This window comes from Sminthopsis crassicaudata, chromosome 1 (genome assembly GCF_048593235.1).
Source record: "Sminthopsis crassicaudata isolate SCR6 chromosome 1, ASM4859323v1, whole genome shotgun sequence".
NCBI lineage: Eukaryota > Metazoa > Chordata > Mammalia > Dasyuromorphia > Dasyuridae > Sminthopsis > Sminthopsis crassicaudata.
In genome coordinates this window covers 148,588,906-148,609,442 of record NC_133617.1, presented here as the reverse complement: position 1 = coordinate 148,609,442, position 20,537 = coordinate 148,588,906, and the positions used below count along the sequence as shown (strand labels likewise).

Below are 20,537 nucleotides of genomic sequence, written 5' to 3'. Positions count from 1 at the left end.
GGGTCATATAGAGCACAGTGTACATTGTGAAAGAAAGATAATGTTAATTTTCATCCCAACAAAGTTTATAATCCTCTCCTATCCTCCCACACCTATAGGGAAAGAGCATAAAAATAGTTAAATGGAATTAACATCAGAGGGGAGAATTTAGCTAAAGTGATACCATCCCAGGCCCAGGTCTTGGAATAACCAGCTTACAATTTTATAATCCTTTATGACTTCCTCTTTTGCTTTAAGCCAAGTCCAATCCTATTGGCCTTCAGAGAGCTGCAAGGCCCATCTGTTGTAACAGGAATTTGCCAGATTGGAGAAGAAGCTCAGTCCAGCTATTACTTAGCATTTAGATGACCCTTAATACTTCCTAAGTACTTTACAAATGTATCACCTAAAAATATCTTTGTATTACTATAATTCCCAGTCTCTGGGTTATAGATGATGGGAATACTCTTTAAACCCAATTATGTTCATGCTGTTGTTGCTGTTGCTGTCTGTAATATGAAGTAATAATAGATAAGTGTCTTTTGAATGTTCTGGCTTTCAGAGATCTATAAACAGCAATCATGCCCATCTCATTTAGGGAGGAAAAACATTAAGGATTTTTTTCAAACTTTTTTTATTTCTTTTATTACAAGACATGTACGTAAAAACTGGCATATTCTGAAAAAGATAGAAAACAGTAATAAAAATCAACATTTTTCCCATTAAGAAATCTGTTCATAAATACACGCTATCAAATATTAAAATGTTTATTCTTTCTGCAGAATAATAATAATAATAAATATGGCATAGCTGTGACATACACAAGGGCCATTGCCAAGTACCAGAAGTACATGGGCACAGAGAAATGTTTTATAAAAGCTCAGACCACTACTTATATTCAGACATTTGGCATTTGCGCTCCTGATTGCAATAATCAGACTTTTTTTTAAAGATCTGATTTTTTTTTTTTTTTAATGGCTCCGTGGCAACAAAAGACAATCATTCTAAAGAGTATTTTGACTTGAAGGAGAACTTGGTTAAAAGGATTTCTCCTAAATCAACAACAATATACAACAAAAAGGTAAGCTACATACTCAAGGATATATAATCTTTGACATCATAGGAGGGGTAGGTACATATATCATTTACCTAGTCTACATTACGGCAGATTTCTAGCTGCGGGCACTTAACAAAACTGATTTCTGGGTTCAGTTTCCAGTGAGGTCAGTCACTTCTTTTCACAGCTTTACCAAAGAACAATAATATCATAGTAATGAGGTCAGCACTCCAGTTGTAACTCTATAAAGCGTTAATAACCAAGGCACCTCTGAGTTTGACTGGGAGGCCATTCCTCTGAGGGGGAAGGAAAAATTTCCCCATCCTGAATAACCCTCAGAAGGCTGCACTATATAGGCTGAGGCCTATTGGCTTCAAATTCACTGGGCAGAGCACTGAATAAAGTTATGTTAACAAAAAAATCTTCTTATCCTACGTGTTCCATTATTTTTAAATTCTGCTGTTATCAAAAAGAGAAAAGAAAAAACATAACAACAGCAAAACTTGTCCTCCGGTCAATCTGGTTGGATTCAAATAGTGAAGACAAGCCTTTTCCTGTGAATAAACACTGAAAAGCAACAAAGACCTCTTATTTCCCATGCACTGTGTTGCACGTTGCCAATTCCCAACTGCAATGGGGACACCAAGTCTAACAATGAGTAAGCATCCAATCTAATGTAGATTGACTATTGGTCCCAATGGACTTTAACAATGTCCATAAAGGAGGACATCTTGGGGAGATGTAAGCTTCTAAAGCACAGAGAGGTCGTGGCAAGATTTGGATTTCAGCTTGAAGGCCATGTTCTTGTTATTCTTGGCCACTATCTTGCCCCAGAACCGGCGGGCTTTCTTGGGGATGCTCTCTCTCCTCTTCTGGTACGCCAGTCTTCTCTCATTCTTCTCCTTGCTATCCCGCCTTAGACGCACTTGCCGGACAATGCCTTCAAACAGCTCCTTCACGTTGTGCTGAACTGCAGCTGAAGTCTCAATGAACTTGCAATCAAAAACTACTGCACACGCTCTCCCTTCTGTAAGAAAAAAGGAGAAAATTCATGAAGCCAGATCTGCTAATCTTCCCAAAAAGCTGAGGGATCTAGGGAAATCTAGGGAAGCCCTGAGTCCAATTCATGACTCTCAGTTATGAACTGTGTGACCCTGAGCATGTCAACTGACTTTTATTTCCTTATCTGTAATAATAATAATAATATTATTATATTATTTATACATATATTTATATTATAATGTTATTATATATTATATATATTATTGTTGTTAATAACATTAATATGTTATTTATATTATATATTTATGTTATATAATTATAGTAATAATATTATTATAAAGGATGATAGTAATCCTCACAGGGGTGTTTATGAGGGTCAAACAAGATAACATAAATAACATGGTCTGCAAACCTTAAGGTACTATATAAATGTGAGTTATCATCATCCTCATCATCTTCTATGATTGGACTTAGACTTCTGAGGGTTATAAGTAGATAAGCAACCTTGGCTTCTTTTCATTCTGAAATTGCCACAGATGTGGATTTTCATCATTCATAATAGAGCATATCCCTTAAACTATAATGAGGCACATTCTCCCAATGCATAGATTGAAGCAAATAGTCTTGCAGAAAGAGCCTTGGAAATCAGAAGTCATCACTTCAAATTTAAAATCTATAACAAAGAAATTGTGTGACCCTCAGAAAGAATTCTGTTCCAATTCAGTTTTTTCTATTCAAAATAGCTACAGTAATATTTGGCCTTCTCTACTAAGGAGGGTTGCTTTGAGAATTCAAGATGAATAATATGTAAAAAAAAAAAAAAAAGTGCACTGCTTTGTATTAAATTGGACATTTCCAGTGGTACATCAGCAGCCACCCTTCTCCACCAACCAAGAAGTTTTTAAAAACTAGAGCACTGTGTAAATCTCTATATGGAGCATTTATGGTAGGACTTTAATATGGATCACACTGGAAAAATGGCAACAAGTCCTAGTAAGAGATAGGGCCATACAGATGATAAAATCACAAATCTATCCAAGTAATATATATAAAATATTATTTTTTTCCTTTTGTTAATTTTTATTTTTCCAAAAAATATTTTTGGTTATCCATATACAGTCTTTTTTTAAATAAATATTTTCTTATGAAGTATGATAAGAAAAATCAGAACAAAAGGAAAAAACCACAAGAGAGAAAAAATTAAAGGAGAAAGAAAAAAGTGAACATAGCACATATTGATATCCATTCAATGTCCAAAAATGTCTCCTTGGATGTGGATGGCAATTGCCATCCAGAGTCTATTGGGATTGCCTTGTATCACTGCACCACTGAGAAGAACCAAGTCTTTCATAGTTGATCATTGTACAATCTTGCTGTTACTGTGTATAATGTATCCACGGTTCTGCTCGTTTTGCTCAGCATCAGTTCATGTAAATCTTTTCAGGTCTTCCTAAAATCAGCTTGCTCATCATTTTTTATAGAACAATAGTATTCCATTACTTTCATATACCATATAACTTATCCAGCCATTCCCCAAATGATGGGCGCCTACTCATTTTCCACTTAAAGGTCACCACAGAAAGAGCTGCTACAAACATTTTTGCATATGTGGGTCCTTTTCACTCTTTTATGATTTCTTTGGGATATAGATCCAGTAGTGATACTGCTGGATCACAGGGTATGCACAGTTTTATAGCCCTTTGGACATAGTTCCAAATTGCTCTCTATAATGGTTGGATAAAATATTATTTTAAATATATATGAATACTATTTAAATTTGCCATAAATATCCTGATAATGAATTGAATACTTTTGCCTAGGAAATGATCTTATAGAATTAAGCAGCAGTCTGGTAGTAAGTCAACCCATTGTATGAAAATTTTACTTTCAAATTCTAAAAACTTTACAAGTTACTTCTAAAATACACCTTATACACAAGAATAATTCAATTTGCTACATTTCTTTTTTTGTGTCAATATTTCATTTTTGCTACATGAGTTTTTAAAATGTTATAATCTAAACCTCATTTCAAACTACAATCATCTTTCGTAATAAGGTTTATTTCAGACCCTAAGCTTAAAGAGAAAAATTCCTCTGTGAAATATGCAGGGCCTGCAGGCAGTGAAAAGCTATCCAATGAGAGCTAGCTAATGATGTGTTCCTTGCTGAAGGACTTCCTTGGCAAAGGTCATGGCAAAAGAGCAGCTAGTTAAGAAAGCCATCTTCTTTCAAATATTTCTAGATTCTGAAGTAGTTATTGTCTATCACAGCCCACATTCTGCCCTACTACATCCAACTCCAACCACAATGGTAACAAAGATAACACCACTTTCTCATCTTCTTTCTAGCCATTATTTGCCAAGTGACTTTACAATTTAAAGAAATTATTTTATTGATTATCTATGTTTTCCCAAAAATTAAAAAAAGAAATGACATTCTTTTTTAGTGTAAACTTTCTTTTATAATTGTGTGACACTAACTGACTTGTAAATGTAGACCATTGAATATCGGATTTTCTTACAGGGAAGCATAATCATGTTGTCTTCAATTTTCCTTTTCAAACATTAGCCAATAGCTAATTCTATATTAGATTAATAACTCATCTCAGGGATCCTAAAATCATTTATGTATCCTGATAGCTATATAACCAAAATGAATCAGTTCTTTCTCAATAAAAAATGCCCAAATTACACTGACTTATTTGAGTCTGATTAGTCTAAAGTTTTAAATACCTCCCAAGTAATGTACATAACCACAGGGCCCAGAAACAAAGAAGTGTCTCATCAAGCAACCACTCTCTGCCCAAATTCTGCTTCTCATAATTTTAATCTAACATTTTCTTGCATGTAGGAAAGTTACTTTTCATTTCACTGAAGCTTTAATATACCTACAGGGTGTGACACTGTGCCACCAGTAAAGATTTTCTTTATAGAAATCTCATAGAACTTTTGACAGAAATATTTGGACAATTGGGGTTTGTAATAGTTATGACGAAATTTGTTAATTACCAGAATAAACCTCTAAGATTTACCAAGACCGGAGCCCTCTGCTCCAGCTGTTTTTCAAAGGCATACATTGCAATTAATAGGGAAAGGCTCATGGATTCATAGCTAGAAGGGACTTTTGATATCATTGAATCCAACACTTTCATTTAACAGATGAGGAAACTTAGGCCTAAATGTTTAATGATTTGCCGAGGGTCACATAATTAATAAGTATCAGAGATAATATTTGAATTCAGGTCTTTCTAACTCAAAGCATACTTCCTAACTCAAAAGTATACTATTCTCTGGAGAGACAAAGACAGAGAGAGGGAGAAAGAAAAAGAGGGAGAGAAAGAGAGAGACAGAGATGGGGACACAAAAAGAAACAGAGACAGAGACAGTGAGAAAGACAGAGACAGAAACAGAGAGAAACAGAGAAATAAAGACAGAGAGAGACAGAGACAGAGAGAGAAAGAGAAACAGAGAGAGAGAAGAGGGAAGAGGAGAGGGAGCAGCATTAACAACATAAATGAATCACAACGTAAATGAATCCATAACTAGGACCTCTCTGGAACTCTACTTCAGATCTTCAGTTATAGGCAGTAGAGAAACTAACCCTAGAAAAGAAGGCATCAAGAGGCTATATCATTTGCATAACTACACATACCTGACACAGAGACTTCACGGCACCGTACCAGGTCACTTTTGTTTCCAACTAAAATAATGGGAATGTCTTCTGTTTGGCGAGCGCGGCGAAGCTGAATTCGAAGCTCAGATGCCTTCTCAAAACTTGCTCTGTCAGTGATGGAGTAGACAATCAAGTACGCATCTCCCACCTGCATACAATGGTCTTGGAGCCATTCGTTTTCCCCCTGGTAGAATGAGAAATACTTTCAGGGACAACCCACATCAATCATGGTTGGCATATGAATGTGATAATATTTCATTGCGTCATAAGGAATGACAAAGAGTATGGTTTCAGAGAAAACTGGGAAAATTTATTTGAACTGATAGGGAGTAAAATTAATAAAACCAGGAGAATAATTTATATAATAATAACATTGTAAAACTGAATAAATTTGAGATTTAAGAACTCTAATCAACACAATGACTAACCATCATGCCAGAGTACCAATGATAAAGAATGCTTTTGGTAGAGGATAATTAATTAAATTTGAAGGATGAGACATATTTTTGAACCCAGACAATGTAGGAATTTGTTTTGCTTGACGATGCACATTTGTTATAAAGGTATTATATGTCTTTTTGTTTTCTAGAAGAAATGAAAAGTATAGAAAATAAATGCTTGTTAATAGAAAAAAATTAATTAAAAAATTATAACAAATAAAAAATCAATAGGCATTAATTAAATGTTTATTCTTTTTAAATTTTTTATTTATTTATTTTACTGAGGCAGTTGGGGTTGAGTGACTTGCCCAAGGTCACACAGCTAGGAAGTTTTAAATGTCTACTGCCTTCTGCAAATGATGGTTTTCTTACCAATGACAAAATAAAAATTTTTACTAAGTATAATTTTAAGCGACTGGAACTTTTTTGTGGTTCAGACCCTTGCTTATGAAAAGCCGCTTTCTTTAGGACTGGAGACAAGTATTAATTGGAGCCACATACCTTATTTTCCCACATGTCCAATAAGATGATGGTTGCACTTTCCCCATCAACAATTAGTGTTCGTTCATAGGTATCTTCTAGAAGGAAAACAAAAATTATATTAAAGATAAAAACCAAGAAGTGGATGCTCTTGGATAGGAGGGCTGTGGCTAAGAATCATGGAATAATAGACTAAGAGATGGAAGGAAACTTAAAAGCCAAATAGTCCAATCCCTGACTTTAACAGATAATGAAATTTTAATATGACAAGAAGACCTGAGTCCAAATCCTGCCTAAGACATTTACTGGTTGTATGACATTGGGCAAGTCACTTAATCTCTGATACCCTTGTTTTCCTCATTTGTAAAATAGGAACAACAAAGACATCTACTTTGCGTACTTGTTTTAAAGATCAAATAAGATAATGTATTTAAAATATTTTGCAAACTTTAAATCACTCTATAAATGCTAGCTATTATTTGGAGTCCCATACAGGTAAGTACAAATGCCCACGGTCATAGTAAGTAGCAGAGCTGACATTTGAAATCAGGTTTTCCAACCTGAGATCCAGCATATTTTCCCCTGCACTATGAAACCTCTCATTAATCTGCTCAGAGCACGAAACACCATAGAAGTTATTGTGTCCAGTCCTGCCCCATCTCTTACTTAAAATGGAAGCCCAGAGAGTGTTAGAAGTTTAACCAAGGTCACTCAAGGAACAATTGGCAAAGGAAGTAAATCCAAGGCTTTTCCCCTTGTACCACACTGTTTGCTATTGTTCAGTCATTTGGGGTTATTTCCAATTCTTCATGAGTCCATTTGGGGTTTTCTTGGCAGAGAGACTGGAATGTTTCCTTTCTCCAGCTCATTTTACAGATGATGAAACTGAGGCAAACAGGGCTAAGTGACTTGTCCAGGGTGACACACCTAGTAAGTGTCTGAGGCCAGATTTTAATTCAGAAAGGTTGGTCTTCCTGACTTCAAGCCCTAAATATTAAATACTACATCACTACCATACCCTGATAGGATAACACATTTTAGTAATTCTAGGTAGGGATCCTACTAAAATTGTTTATCCAGTACACATGAATGATTTAAGTCATGGCATAGCAGCACATGGACCACTTTCACTCACAAGCCATGTACAGCTTGAACAAATGCAGATATTTTATGGAGCTTGAACATTATCTGCAGGAAGCACTTTCTAAACCTCCCTGGCTCAGAGCCAATGACCGTTGTGCACAAGGAATTATTAAACATTCCTGTATCTACAAAAGAGGGCAACTAACTTCCTTTAGCCATATACAAAAACTTTTATCCTCACTTTATAGTCAATCAGTTATGATTTGTAGTCATTCCTTATTACCATGAGGGCCATATTTCTTTGTGATGCTGGGACTTGAGTTCTACATACCATCCCTAGTTCTCTTCTTCTGAAAAGGGAAAATGAGAGAAAGATCTCCAGTCCTTTATAGTGGTTTGTCCAGGTTTTTTTTTAAATCCCATTTTTGAAAAACATAATTAATTCTCCAGGAATATACAGAGCTTATTTTACCATTGAAGTACAGAAGAAGTAGCAGCTCCAGCTCTGTTTGGTAATGGAAACTTTCCTTCCCCTCCCTTGCTCTGAAATTGTTTGTGGGTGAAGGGTGAGTACAATGTGCAAACATAGTTAGAGTCCAGGAGAACAGTTGGGCAGAGAGCAGAAAGGAAAAATTAAGCAAAAGACCAAGGAAAGACAAGATTTTGCAGGAAGTTCTTCCATCCATTGTCACACATCTAGGCCCACTTAAAATGTCTTTCCCTTTATTCTGATATTTCTTGCCTCTGGATTTTGATACTTGGTCATAAAGATCTTCTTTCCTATTAAATCAAGGAATTAATATGTCTATCCTAGGAGCCTTGTTATGAACAAATTCTATCAGGGAAAGGAAATGAACCAGGTGCTCTCTCTTTGTTTCACACACATACACACAAACCCATATATATGTGGCTCCATATACACACACGTATATACATATATATTATGTATATAAAGATATATATATCTATATATGTGTGTGTCTATATGTACACACACACACACACACATACACACACATATACATATACATTAATCATGGTAGTAGCAAGAAAGTCAGTCTCAAAGACAGAAAGACCTGGGTTTAATTCTCATATCTGACACATACTGACTTTGTGACTGGTCACTTTAATTCTTAATGCTCTAGGCCAGATGTTCTCAAAGTATAGTTTGGGAACCCATGCAGGTTCCTAAGATCCTTTTAGGGGTGGGAGTGGTATGCAATCATTTCAGTCACTTTCAATTCCTCATGACCCCATTTGGAGATTTTTTGGCAAAGGAATCTTGGTTTGTCATTCCCTTTTCTAGTTCATTTTACAAAAGAGGAAACTGAGGGAAAAAGGGTTTAAGTGACTTGCCCAGGATTACACAACTAGTGTCAGGGAGTACATAAGCTCAAAGGGAGTTCCCTAAATCAATGAAATCGTAAATCCAGGCCCAAATCCAACCCTATCTAGTAAGGTACATAGTAAGTACATAGGAACATCTCTCTGCCTATTTATAATCCCTTCATCTTGAAGTTACACACAAAGAGGAGACAAAAAAGAAGCAGCATATGGATGGGGAAGGCTGTCTGTTGATTGTGGCCACCATGTGTGTTTATGCTCAGCCTCCCCACTTCCATATGTGTTTATGTCTTTTCCCATCCTGAGTATGATCCCTCTCATAGGCTGGATTAAAAATTCTTTATTCATGTCATATGTATCATTGCCCGAATATTCAGGAGGAGTAAGATTTCAGTAGGATATAGTCACTTTTATTTTAAGTACTTGTGGGTAGAACCTCTTGAATTCAACAGCAAACTTTAAAAACAAAACCATTACCCTGAATCTACAGAACTTCAAGATTTTAACTTAAGGAGACAGCACCAGATATTAGGGTTATTAGGATTAATCACTCTCCTTGTCAAGAGTCAAAGTAGCCAGTTCCCTAGGAGAAGTTTTTTATTTTTTCTTTTAGGCCCCTCCCTAAATTCAGAAGTTGTTCTTTGCACACACTTTCAACATGGACTTCTCTGGAAATGAGAATCAGTGGGGAAATCAGGAAACCTGGGGACCAAGGCACAAGGTGACCTGCGTGCTGACTGAAACAAGTACCAGGAATTGGGGAGGGGGAGGGGGAAAGAGGCAAAGCCAAAGATTTTGGGGGGAGGAAAGGGTCCAGGAATTTATCTCCAAGGGACAAAGAATCCAAATGTATTGAATAACACCACACAAAAAGATAATTTTTCATGGGGTTGTCACAGTCAAATCTCTGCCTCCAGATAATTGTGAGTTTGAAATAACAGGTCAGTGAGATATATAGTGGGTTAGATGAGGAGATCTGAGGTCATACATGGACTTCACAGCATCCTTGGGCACTCCAAGAATGTTGTAGTGACATGGAAAAAGCACTGAAACTTGCAATCAAGAGAGACTTGGCTTCAAATTCATATTAGTTATGTGACTTTGGATAAGCCATTTCAAATCCCTGAGGCACATTTTCCTTATCTGGAAAATGGGTCCAATAATATTTGTGTTACCTTAGTATTTTGGAAAACAAAATGCCACAAAAGTGCAAGCTACTTATTGATGATCTTTATAATTAGGTTCTGAGAACTCTTAATTATCCAGGAATTTACTCCTCTCTTATGTTTTGCTCTTCCTATTGGGAAAGAAAAGAGGGAGGCAAGAAGAAAATTAATTTTCTTTTTCTGAGGAAGGGCTAGAGTGAGTAGCCGGATAAAAAGGTTTAAACTAATCTTTCTATGTTATAATTTTTAATTATCTGGGTGAAGCCGATTTTTAGTCATCCATGATATCTTTTCTTATATTTATATGTTTTCTCCCCACAAAAAAGGAATTATTCTACTATTATATTTCAAGTAGTAGATGCCTTTTAAATGCTAGTTGATAGATGAAATGTATGAATGAATGCCTAAAACTGAATTCATTATATTCCCTTGCACTCCCCCATCTTCTGAACTATTTTATTTCTAAGGCTTCTATCCTTGAAGATAAAATCAAGATAAGTTACATCATGCAATCTAACAGGTTTCCAGTATATCTTATACTCTTCAAAGAAGTAACCCCCACATAACATTTAATCTCTCTTTCCTAATCCATGAATGAAGTGTCTTTTTAACAGTCTGACTCACGATACCACACACTGATGAAATTAATCATAGTGTCTTGGAATTGGAAGGGACCCTAGAAGTCAACCTCTCCCAACCCCAATGAGCAGACTAATTTTTTGCCTATCTTATTGAGTTGATATTCTGAGAAATATAGAGGTCTGAAAGTACTTGAAAGAGTGCAAAACAACCAGCCAAGAAGCATTTATTAAGTTCCTACAGAATGCCAGATACTGTGATGTATAAGCACTAGACAAAGCAGGCTATTATCATGTGGACATGTGGTACTGGAGTAATAATGTGGCATGGAATTTAGAAATCAGACTCCAAAGTCAGAAAAACCTTGGGTCAAGTCCCAACTCTGGCACATCCTCAATGTACTTTGAATTGCAGAATAGTTGTTAACTTGACTTAGGAGAGGGAGTTTCCTCAATGGGAGTGCCGTTAGCCAATGAAATCACAGGTGTAGATTTAAAAAAAAAAAAAAAAAAAAAAAAAAAGGTATATCCTAATTTCCAGAAGTCCAATCTAAGTCTGAAATTATTACCCAGTTTGTGTAATATCAATCCAACAAATTGAACTTAGAGTACTGAGTAAAGTTCTAACCACAGAGATTAGAAAAGATAAATCCCCTGCCTTCATGAAGCTTGCAGCCTAATAATGGAATATGTGAGAATGTGACCAGCTTGCTAGGTGGAACTAAATAGCTCCTCTTTTAGGCATACCCACATCCTACACCTTTGTAAAACAAGGAAGAAGATCCCTGGCATGAAGCAGTTTCTATTTCCTTCTTTCAGAAAGAACACTGATTTTCCTGACTTGTCTTTACTATTTATTTATCTACAATCCTTCTATTGTAGAAATAATGAATAAAGTCCTTTATTATTTATTTAAAACTTAGCAGCCTTAACAATTTGTTTCAGTAAAGAGAGCATGGATCTGATCATCCATTGGGTTACATGGCTGTCAGCCAAAAATTCCAGGAAGAAAGGAAGGAAGGAAGGAAGGAAGGGGAAGGGAAGGGAAGGAAAGGGAAGGAAAAAGTAAAGGGAAGGGAAGGGAAGGGAAGGGAAGGGAAGGGAAGGGAAGGGAAGGGAAGGGAAGGGAAGGGAAGGAAAAAGTAAAAGAAAGGAAAAAGGAAAGGAAAGGAAAGGGAAGGGAAGGGAAGGGAAGGGAAGGGAAGGGAAGGGAAGGGAAGGGAAGGGAAGCCAAGAAGGAAAAAACTGAGCATTTATTAGGCACCTACTGTATGCCAGATATTATATTAAGCATTTTAGAAATATCTCACTCCTCACAACAATCTTTCAAGATAGATGTTATTATGCACCCCATTTTATAGTTGAGGAAACTGAAGCAGACAGATTAAGTGACTTGATCAGAGACACACAACTAAGAAGTGTCTGAAATTGGACCTGAATTCAAGTTTTCCTGACTCTAGACCCAGGATTCTATCCACTGCATCCCTAAAATGTCAATTACTATTATTTTTAAAGTGCCATTGTCATTAATTATCACTCAGAGCAAGATGCTATGATTAGCAAATAAAGAGGGATTCATGTACCTGTTATACATGTACAAATGCTTTAAACACTTAAAAAGTACTGTATATATTTGTGTAGCACTACTGATCCACCACCGTTTGCAGAAGGTTCTCAGGAACTTCACATCATCACTTCTCACCTCCTGGTTATTTTCATGAACTTCACGATCTCTAGAAACTCATCATTTTGCAAGACCCCATCAGACAGTTTTCCCTCCCCAGTTATAGGATTTCATCATCCTCTCACTACCATTATCACACTCTCACCGCCATTACCACAACACCTCCTCTACCTAGCTTTTCACTCTTATTATCTCCCATTAAACTTCAAGCATCTTAAAGCCAAATATTATAAAAGGTACTTAATATATGTTTGCTGACTGTTTTTATTATTTTTATTTTCCATTTCAAAGCCAATCAAGCATCTCACTACTACAATTCTTTTCTTTTTTCCCCATGAGGCAACTGGGGTTAAGCGACTTGCCCAGGTCACACAGCTAGGAAGTGTTAAGTGTCTGAAACCACATTTGAACTCAGGTTCTCCTGACTTCAGGGCTGGTGCTCTCTCTACTGCACCACCTAGCTGTTCCTCACCACTACAGTTCTTGAGGCTGCTCATTGTCTTCCTCTTGCCATGGTGCTATACCTCATTTTCAAGAGCAAAAATAAAGCTGGTAATATACTTTCTATGCTCCACACTGAACAATTTTTGAGAACCTCTGGATTCTGGGTGATCCCATTACTTGGTTTCTGACCAAAATGAACTTATCAATCCACTCTGATTGTGTTTAAAAAAAAAAAAAAAAAAGGTATAACAGTAAGAACAATGCTGTACTTTTCCTTCTACTTGGCCTCCTAGAAAGAAAGATATTCTCTCTCCGAGGCATGCACATGGATTTTTCCAACATAAAAACTGAAATCATCCCTTTAATATCTAAGGCAATGAGTGACCAAAGAACTTGGTCAAGGGTCACACAGTTATGAAAAGTAGAAATAGGATTCCATGCTCTTGGTTTATGGCATGGAACTATACCTCACTATAGGTATATATACTTATGTATCTCATTTGGGTATATACCTCACTTCTCTATTTTGCTTAGCCTTGGGATCTAAGCATTCCTCTCTCTGGACAAGATTCAGAAGAGTTTGATCTTTGTCAATGATTATTTTATTCTTCCTGGTCCATCACAGGGCTTGAACAAGAGACTTGTGGCTTTCACAAACCTATTAGTGTCAAGAATGTATTATTTCAATTCTAAACTTTACTGATAAATAGCTCCGCCATTTTGTTGTGATGTTAGTGCTACTATGGCCTGCTGACTAGAGACAGTTCAACAGTTAGCTACCTACCTCCCAGCACCTCACAGTCACTGTCCATGCTGTCAGGTACACCTGCAAAGATGTTGGCCAGAGTAGACTTGCCCACACCATGTTCCCCAATTAGCACCACTCGGTGATATGTATTTCCAGACTCAGAGGAGATAACAGAATCTGTGGAGTCAGATGACCAGCTTCTCCGGTAATAGTCTTCTGGATTCATAGAGTATCGGTTGCGATTGTTGTATGGATGAGGGTCTTTCTGGACCATCAGGTGCCTCCCATCTGCAGGGATGCTCCAGCGCTGTTGTTGTGCCTGTAGGGCTGTACTGCTGCGGCGCATGGTGACATTGTTCAGAGTCATTGTTGGTTCCTAGGGAGCAAACAAAAACAGGACACCAGGATTATATTTTGGGGGCTTTGTTTTTTTTTTTTCATAAAATGAAATGCATATCCCCAAGACACAAGATACCCTCAGCTCTTGGTGGTCCAAGTGCAAATTGCTCAGTCGCACTCCTAGGAATAGAATTTCTAATCTACTTCAAGCAGTGAAACAGCTCTAGGTTCTGTTTCTAAAGAAGGGAAAAGACACCATCACATAGGGATCACAAAGAGATGAGCAATCCCCAGATAGGTCATAAATTTTAAAAAAGCAGGCAGTACTTGAGAGACAGTACTCATATATAACTAAACCACTAGTTTTATAGTTTTATGGGTGAAAAAAATAAGATCTAGAGAGCTCAAGTAATTCTCAAATTATTCAATTCTCAATATCTCAAAATCTCAAATCCTCTGGCATCAAATTGTAAAGCTGCTTCTAGCTCTTGAGTGCTGATACTGAGAGTTGAACCTAAAGATGTTAAAGTCATAAACACACTAAAAAAAAAAAAAAAAAAAAAAAAAGCCATCTCCATTTAAATTCACAAATGAGTGGTTCTGAGGAGCAGCAGACCAGAGCCCAGGTTATCTTTCCAACTCACTCTGCACTTAATTACGCTGGCCTATCCATCACCCTGCTTTGCTTTGGTTGGAAACCAGTGGCAATGACATCATTGTCCCTCCACTTGAGCAGTATATACATTAGAACTACCATGTTTAGTCACATTGCCTTGATGCTCTCCAGCTGCTGTGACTACTATTGATTTTTTTTTCTCCTTAAAGTTTATGCCTCGGCATTGCCATCTGCTCACTGGTATGCCTTAAACACACACACACACACACACACACACACACACACACACATCCCACTCTGATGCTCACACACACACACATATACACACCCCACTCTGATGCTCACTATCCTGGCATTAAACTTGCACTCAGCTACTTCCAAACCTATCAGACTTGCATGGGGAATGCCTGTGCACATCTCTTTTTACTGAGTCCTGTTGCATTTTTCCATTCCTTTAACTGAGCTTTGTAATCTTCTGGAAGTCTCAATTTTTAAAAAATGGACTGTTGGGCATCAGAAAAACATGCCGAAGCACTGGATGGTGTGGGACTTGGATGGCTTTCAAATCTCCCCTCATCTTACCAGCTCTGTGACCTTGGGGCAAATCACATCTCTGCTCTGATCTGAGTTTTATCACCCGTGACATGAAGGCGCGGGACTAGATGACTCCCCAAATCCCTTCTCGGCTCTACAACCCTCTACCAGCTCCGGCTTCTAGGCTACCACATCAGGGCTCCTTCTTTCCTGGAGTTTTACGAACTCAGTTGGTACCCGAAGTGGAGCATTTATATTTTTTCTTGGCAAAAAAACATTCTCGGGAGCAAGAAACATATGAAAGAAATGACTAGACGCGTATCAGTCCCCAAATAAGATGCTCAATGGCCCCTAAGGAAAGTGATTCAAAGTGACGGGGATGGGGGGGTACAAGCCCTCCTCACGGCCGCCATCCCTCCGGCTGTCTGCCTGGAGAAATGGTAACAGTATCCTTCTTCATCCTTCCAAAAGGAGAACTGCCCTTATCTCATCTTGGGGTCCTTCCTTTTCTGCGCATCCCGAGCCTAGATCGGGACTGAGACCACTTTTCACTACTTAGAAAGAAGTTCTGAGTGACTGAGGGCGCCGCATTTACCGCTCCCAGCCCGTGCGTCCCTCCATCCCCGTCCCCTCGCTGCAGAGGACTCTGCCCCTGGAGAAAAGCCCGCGTTCCAGCCTAGCCCCCCAGCGCTCACGCAGACCTGTTCACACACACTACCTGACTTTCCCAGTCCTTTTCAGGCGGCCGCGGGATCCCGGGGAACCTCCTGTTCTCGTTGGAGCGAGGAGCGAGCGAGCGCAGACGGGCGGACCGCTCTGCTGGAGTAAACTCCTTCCCACTGGCTGCCTCTCTCCAGCCGTTGCTCGGCTCCCCCAGGTTTATATTAAGCACATCTGATCAGACAGGGCTTTTCCGTGACGTCACTGCCCTGGCCACAGAGCGGGCGGCCCCCCGCTGGGAGGAAACGGGTATGCAGAAGAGTCCAAAGTTGCAGACGCTCCCAGCTCACACAAAATCAGTTACTTGCAGTCATATGATTTTTCTTTCCCCCTCCTTCCCCAAACCTCCACCCGCTTTTCCAGAGTGCCAGGGAAGCAGATCCTGTGACTTTTTTTTTTTTTTTTTTTTTTTTTTACAAGGTGAAAACAAGAAAATGGAAAAATACTCCAAGTGTCACTTAATCGTCTTTCCCGGCAGTGTACTCGAGAGCTGCCCAGATGAAGGATACGCAAAGGTTCGGGGTTGATTTGCAAAGGGGAGCTGGGGATCCATTCATTCTGCTTTGTCACGACAGCATCGATCAGCCCTTGGCGCTAGAACATCCAGCCTCCGAATCATGAATCTGCAGCCACCTGGAAAAGGGGAGACGAGGAGAAGGGAGAAGGGAAGCGTTTATTTTAGCAGCATCTTCTCCTGGAGCAAACAGCCTCGTGCCTCGTTTTACCCCTTCTTAGGCCCAAGACAAAAAGTGGTCCCAGCCGGCCAGCTACTTGTGATTCTCTCCTCCTTCTGCAGAGGAGGAGAAAAGGAGGGAGAAGGGGAGTCACCGAGATTCAATGGGTCCTTTTAGGGGAGGAAACAATGAGGTATCAAAACAGATTGTGGTAAATTCCCCGACCCTCCCTACTTGCCTCTGCCCACCTCCCCAGATGCCAAATCCCCACAATCAGTTACAAGGCATTACGGTGTCAGGGGATTTCATCAAAACCTCCATCATCATCAACATCCCTGCAATAATCCCCAGGCAAATCAGTGCTTCAGGCAAGGAGCCAAGGCCAGAGAGCCATTAACCAGGGCAGGAGTGGTGTCTCCTTCAACCCGAGGCACCTAAGGGATTTCTCTGAATAGTGCGCATGTGATGTCAGTCCCACTCTACCAGCAAACGCACCTGCACCGTTCCTTCTTAGAGGGCATCTCATCTCCCCAGATGCTGGGTTGGGAGATGACTCAGGGCAATCTCTTCCTCTAGCCAGCTTTGCTTCTTGTTTGGCCAATGAGTTGTAGCAAGAGCCAAAAGGCACTGCAGCTATCTCAATGGCCAAGTTCAATGTTCCTCCAGCTTAAAGGAAACTAGTCTTGTCTTTTTTTTTTTTTTTTTTTTAATCTGCAGGTGGTTTATATACACCGTGGTATTATCCTGAATGACTAGCTGTGGGCAAGAGAAGAATCACTGAAATCACCGTTCACATACATTCTTTCTTCTATCCAACCAGCCATACACATATATTATAAACCACAGATTCTACTTCCAACAATACAAAAAAATCACAGAATATAGAAATTTGGAAGGGACTTCAAGGAGGCATCTAATAGAACCCTGCCTGAGCAGAAATTTGTTGAACAATTTCCCTGGCAAGTGACTACGAAGCTTCCACTGAACGGCCACTATTAATGAGAAACTCACCACCTTCAAAGGCTCCGATTGGTGGGAGTCTTTACCTCAAGCATAAACTTGCTTTTCTTCAGTTTTCACCCACTGCTACTAGTTGCGTCTCTGAGGCTGAGCAAAACAAACCTAATCCTTTCTCCGCGTGCTATTCCTCCAAATACTTTTAAGATGGCTCTCTCCACAAAGACTTCTCCAGGTCAATCAAAAAGCATTTATTAAGTGTCTGCTCTGTGTCAGACACTATGCTAGGGACTGAGTATACAAGTAAAAAGATGAAATCATCTCTAAGTGTAAGGATCTTAGGAAACATTTTCCAGTTACTTCAACAAACCTTTTTATGGCATGGTCTCCATGTCACTTCCCTTCACTTCCTGGTTGCCAGTTTCTGGATCTGCTTCTGGACTATCAGTGTCTTTTCTAAAATGTGGCATGCCATAACTGGACACAATATTCCAGATGGTGTCTGATCAAGGCAGAGTACAATAGCAGAACTATCCCATCCTTCATTCTGAACACCATGCTTTTATTAAGGCAGTCAAAAAACACATTTAGTTTATTGGCTGCCATGTCACACGACTCATATTATGTTTGCAGCCACTAAATAACAATCAATGACATCAGATAACAGCTCTGCAGCTACCAATCCTAATCCATGAACATAGAAAATATTCTCCTAAATTTCCTTCCTCTCACTTAAGTTTCCCATAGAATTATCCTGATGAGAATGTTCCAGATAAATGCTAGATAAATCTCTATATCCCAAAGAGAACAAAGTAAAGGTAAAGGATTTTATATATCCAAAAATATTTATAATGACTCTTGGGGGTGATAAAGAATTGGAAATGGAAGGTACATCTATCAACTGAGGAATGACTGAACAAATTGAGATCCTTCTTATTATACATTAGATCCTTTATCATTCAATATCTCCCAAAGTCTGTCCAAGATCATGCTTGTTGCTTCTGGTGTATCTATCCATTTCATTCTCTGCTGCCCCCTTATCATTTTTGCCTTCAATCTTTCCTGACATCAGGATCTATTCCAATTAGTCTTGTCTTCTCATTATGTGGCCAAAGTATTTAAGCTTCAGCTTTAATATTTGTCCTTCCAATAAGTCGTCAGAATTAATTTCTTTAATTAAGTGTTACAAGAAAGGAAGAGCAAGATGGCTTCAGAAAAATCTAGGAAGATTCATGAATTGATGCTAAATGAAATGAGCAAGACTAGAACACTGTACACAGTAACAATATTGTCATGATGATCAACTGCAAAGCTCTTAGCTACTCTGAACCAATGAACCAAGACAATTCCAAAAGACCCCAATGAAAAATGCTATTCATCTCCAGAGAGAGAATTGATGAATTCTGAGAGCATATTGAAGCATACTTTTTTCACTTTATGTTTCTTGCCTTTTCTTTATTTGGAGGAAACACGGCTAATATGGAAATATGTCTTACATGACTTCATGTGTAAAATGTATATCATATTGCTGGCCTTTTCGTTAGGTGGGGGAGATGCAAAAGAGATGAGAATTCGAAACAAACAAAATAAAGTTAAATAAATGTTAAAAAAATAAATAAATAAAAGAGGGAGAAAAAAAAGCTAATTCACATTTAACTAAAAGGAAATCATCTTTTATGATAAAATCATAAAGTAGAAAGACATTGATAGTGATCTAGTCCAGCAAAAGAAATATGCTTTTTAAAATCCCTTCCACATTAAGACTTATTGCCCAACCCTCCCACTCCTTTCACTCACATACTCACACAACCTTCTGCGCAGGACAAAGAATACAGAAAAATATATTTGTTGAGGATTAATCTTTGCATTTGGAGTTTTTTCTGTTTTTTTTTTTTAATTTCCCTTGTGAACTAATTTCACTATCTTCATAGATTTATTCACTAAAAGAAGAGCCCCATTTATTTTATAAAAAATTCTAATTTGTGGAGTTTCGATTCAATTTAATTTGACATATAGTTATTAAAAATCTACAATGCCATAAGGCACTGTGCTAGACACAGAGAAATAAAGATACAGCCTCCACTGTGATGGGTCCACAATATTATAATAGAAAATTCCTCCATTTAGTAATGGAGGTAGAAAAGGGAACAAAGTAGGGAAGGCAGAAGGCAGAGTAAACTGTAACCTCCATGGCAAAGGCTTTGTCCTGATACCACCCAGATATTTCTTGGGGACTGTTGGCTTATCTTATTGCTCTGATTCACATGGAACTTGGGGGTTCACATTTCTTGCACCTCACCAATTCTCTCACTGGCATTTAAGCTCACAAGGCTTCAGGACAGTTTTATTTAGATAGTGAAGGGGAAAAAAGGACTCATATCTAACCCCCTAAAGAGTCAAGAATCTCTGTTTGGTTTCTGCTGGACAACCCTTCCAACACAGAGACTAAGGACACATCCACTCTTAAAGATTTACAGTATTGTCCTCTCATCTCTACAACAAAACAGAAATTTCAGAAAGCTTTCTAGTTTATTGTTCTAGACATTTTATTAGTTTCCCTCACATAGTTGATATTCCAGGGGGGAAAATGGCCTAATTGCTGTTCCCCATCGGAAACATTTTATTTCCCAGCTCTATACCTCCATGCTTAAAATATCCCTTCTTTCTTTGCTGCCTCTTGGAATTCCTCATTCCCTTCTAGGTTCAGTTCCCAATGTGATCTCCCAATTGTAAGTGCACTTCCACCCTGCCAAAAATAAATTCATGTTTACCTTGTACATGTTTTATATTTATTTTGATTGGGGGTGGGGAGGAGAGAAAGAAATCAGGATTAGGTGACTTGCCCAGGCTGGCACAGCTACTGAGTGTATAGGCTGGATTTGAACTCAGATCTTTACACTTTGGGACTCCATTGCACTACCTAGTTGCCTCTTATAGTTACTTTTCTATAACCCAGTCTTATCTCTCCCCACAGTATAAAATAAGATTCTTGAGGACAAAAACAATTTTTTGGTCTTTGT

At 38.4% G+C, this 20,537-nt stretch overlaps 1 protein-coding gene across 2 annotated transcripts; it reads right to left on the bottom strand.

The window, feature by feature from the left end:
- Positions 1-596: 596 nt before the first annotated feature.
- GEM (GTP binding protein overexpressed in skeletal muscle) lies at positions 597-16,101 on the bottom strand. 2 transcript variants are annotated; one of them, XM_074269509.1, is made up of 5 exons: positions 15,885-16,101; positions 13,714-14,053; positions 6,652-6,728; positions 5,690-5,894; positions 597-2,063 (listed from the first exon to the last, which is right to left on the bottom strand). In XM_074269509.1, the coding sequence occupies exons 2-5, from the start codon at positions 14,042-14,044 to the stop codon at positions 1,786-1,788; spliced, it is 891 nt and encodes a 296-aa protein (XP_074125610.1). In that variant the 5' UTR covers positions 14,045-14,053; positions 15,885-16,101; the 3' UTR covers positions 597-1,785. The 2 variants fall into 2 exon arrangements, with proteins under 2 accessions (XP_074125610.1, XP_074125602.1); XM_074269501.1 differs by having other exon boundaries at positions 6,652-6,725; positions 15,885-16,016.
- Between the last annotated feature and the right edge of the window lie 4,436 nt (positions 16,102-20,537).